Genomic DNA, 2,172 nt, shown 5'->3' on the forward strand with positions numbered 1-2,172 from the left:
ATCCAGGACCCCCCTTGCCGACCCCTATCACACAAGGCGCAGGCTCACCTGTCGGGATACCCGTCCGAGTTGAGGGGACACATGTAGTTCACCTCCTTCAGGTTGACGTTGGAGAAGACGAGCTTGTGGTTACTGCTGTAGATGACGGTGGGACGGTCGGAGCAGGCAAAGACGTTGGTGGTGGAGAGCGAGCGGAAAGTCCTCAGCACGGTGGGCTGGGTCCCGAGCGTCACCTTCTTCCGGTCGCTCAGCAAGCCTAAAGGGAGCAGCGGTGTCGGAGCTGCCGCAACGGAGCTCGCAAGAGCAGGAGGGTGGAACGCACCGCGGCCGCAACGCCTCGGGGTGAAAGAAGCGTGGGTAAACGCATCCTGGATGTGAGCCCAACTCCCAGTCCCGCCCAAGTGCAACCCCGGCGCAGGGAGAAAGCAAGGAAGGGAGAGATCTCTCCAGGAGGAGGAAAGGAGGCGGGTCAAGGGAGCAGGAGGGCACGAGACCAGCTCGGTGCTGTCACCTGTCTCGAGGCTGAGCCCGAAGTAGAAGAGAGCTCCATCCCCCAGCGCACACAGAAGGTAGTGGCTGCTCTCGAAGGTTGTCATCAGGATGGAGCGAGGGATAATTTCTGCAGGGAGCAGGAGAAGAGGAGGCTGACGTCACTCACGACTCGGCCAAGTCGGTGAGGGCAGCCCCGGGAGAGCCCTACCTCCTCCCAGCATCTCCTTGTGCAGCAGTTCAAAGGAGGGCAGCTTGAGGATGCGGGCGGAGATGTCCGTCCAGAGCCCGATGGCACACAGCGGGGACATGCCGTTAGTGTCCCCCAAGGGGGTGATGTCCAGGCAGGCAACCTCATGCTCCATCTCGGTGCAGCTGGCAGGAAGGAGGATGCAGGCAGAGGTGTCAGGCTCGAGCCCAGACAGTCAGCAAAGGCGGAGAGCCTTCGGGGCAGGACAGGGACCGGGACTCACCTGATCTGCCTGAGCTCCTGGGGACGGATCTCCAGGTAGTACAGGGCTCGTCCCACAGCCACCACCACCTGGTTGCTGTTGCAGGAAGCCACGCTGATGTTCTTCCCGTTGGGCTCTTTCCACTCGCTCACCAGGGCTTTGGGCTCCTGACTAACCAGTCTCACAGAGGCAGAGGTGATCTGGGGAGAGACAACACCCCTGCTCAGAGCCAGAACGTCTTCCTTCCCTCATCGGCACAGGGAAGCACGGCAAAGTCTGTCCCTGATAAGCAGCACGGATCTAGGTGAGCCCCCACATTAACCTCATCAAGTTCAACCAGGCCAAGTGCCAGGTCCTGCACAGGGGTTGGGGCAATCCCAGCACAAGGACAGGCTGGGTGGGGAATGGCTGGGAGCAGCCCTGAGGAGAAGGATTTGGGGTCCTGGAGGCGAGGAGCTGGCCATGAGCCGGCCGTGTGCGCTGGCAGCCCAGAAAGCCAACCCCATCCTGGGCTGGATCCGGAGCAGCGTGGCCAGGGGGGCGAGGGAGGGGATTCTGCCCCTCTGCTCCGCTCTGGGGAGACCCCCCTGCAGTTCTGCTCCAGCTCTGGGCCCCAACAGCAGAAGGACACGGAGCTGTTGGAGCGAGTCCAGAGGAGGCCCCGGAGATGCTCCGAGGGCTGGAGCCCCTCTGCCCTGGGGACAGGCTGGGGGAGTTGGGGGGTTCAGCCTGGAGAAGGGAAGCTCCGGGGAGACCTCAGAGCCCCTTCCAGTGCCTGGGGGGCTACAAGAAAGCTGGGGGGGCTTTTCCCAAGGACAGGGAGTGACAGGGCAGAGGGTGGGACTGGGATTACCTGGATCAACTGCTGATGTGCCACGTTGCCGCAGAAGAAAGTCTGCTGATCGTCCACAAACCCCGTGAGCTCTGTCTCTTCTACTTCCTCGCCATTTAACATCAGAACCCTGAGCGGGAACGGGAGCTCCTGTTACATCCCACTCCAACTCCCGGCTGAGAGCCCGGCGCGGCGTTAACCCCCACCGTACCTGGTCTGGCCAACAAAGGACAGCACCAACGTGTTGTCCGTTTCCCGATGAGAATCTGACCTCAGGGGCCACAAACCTGCAAGGAAGCGAGGCCACGACTGCCCACCGGCAAGATTCCCAAAGCTGGTGCGTGGCAAGCCCCCTGCCCCACTCCCCGGCCTCAGTCTGTGCCCACGGCGTGTCCCCAC

The 2,172-nt window shown here is 62.4% G+C and overlaps 1 protein-coding gene across 1 annotated transcript in view; it reads right to left on the minus strand.

Moving 5' to 3' along the window:
• Positions 1-48: 48 nt before the first annotated feature.
• The window catches only part of LOC104509593 (DNA damage-binding protein 1-like), a gene marked incomplete at its 3' end in the record, with an annotated part of 6,380 nt that continues 4,256 nt past the window's right edge, over positions 49-2,172 (minus strand). The window contains exons 9-14 of the mRNA XM_010151577.1: positions 1,985-2,060; positions 1,795-1,903; positions 963-1,141; positions 701-864; positions 512-619; positions 49-256 (exon numbers count right to left, since the gene is read on the minus strand). Of these exons, the coding sequence (XP_010149879.1) occupies positions 49-256; positions 512-619; positions 701-864; positions 963-1,141; positions 1,795-1,903; positions 1,985-2,060 (844 nt within the window). The remainder of the gene's footprint in view (positions 257-511; positions 620-700; positions 865-962; positions 1,142-1,794; positions 1,904-1,984; positions 2,061-2,172) is intronic.

Source organism: Eurypyga helias, unplaced genomic scaffold (genome assembly GCF_000690775.1).
Source record: "Eurypyga helias isolate BGI_N326 unplaced genomic scaffold, ASM69077v1 scaffold34135, whole genome shotgun sequence".
NCBI classification, from domain to species: Eukaryota; Metazoa; Chordata; class Aves; order Eurypygiformes; family Eurypygidae; genus Eurypyga; species Eurypyga helias.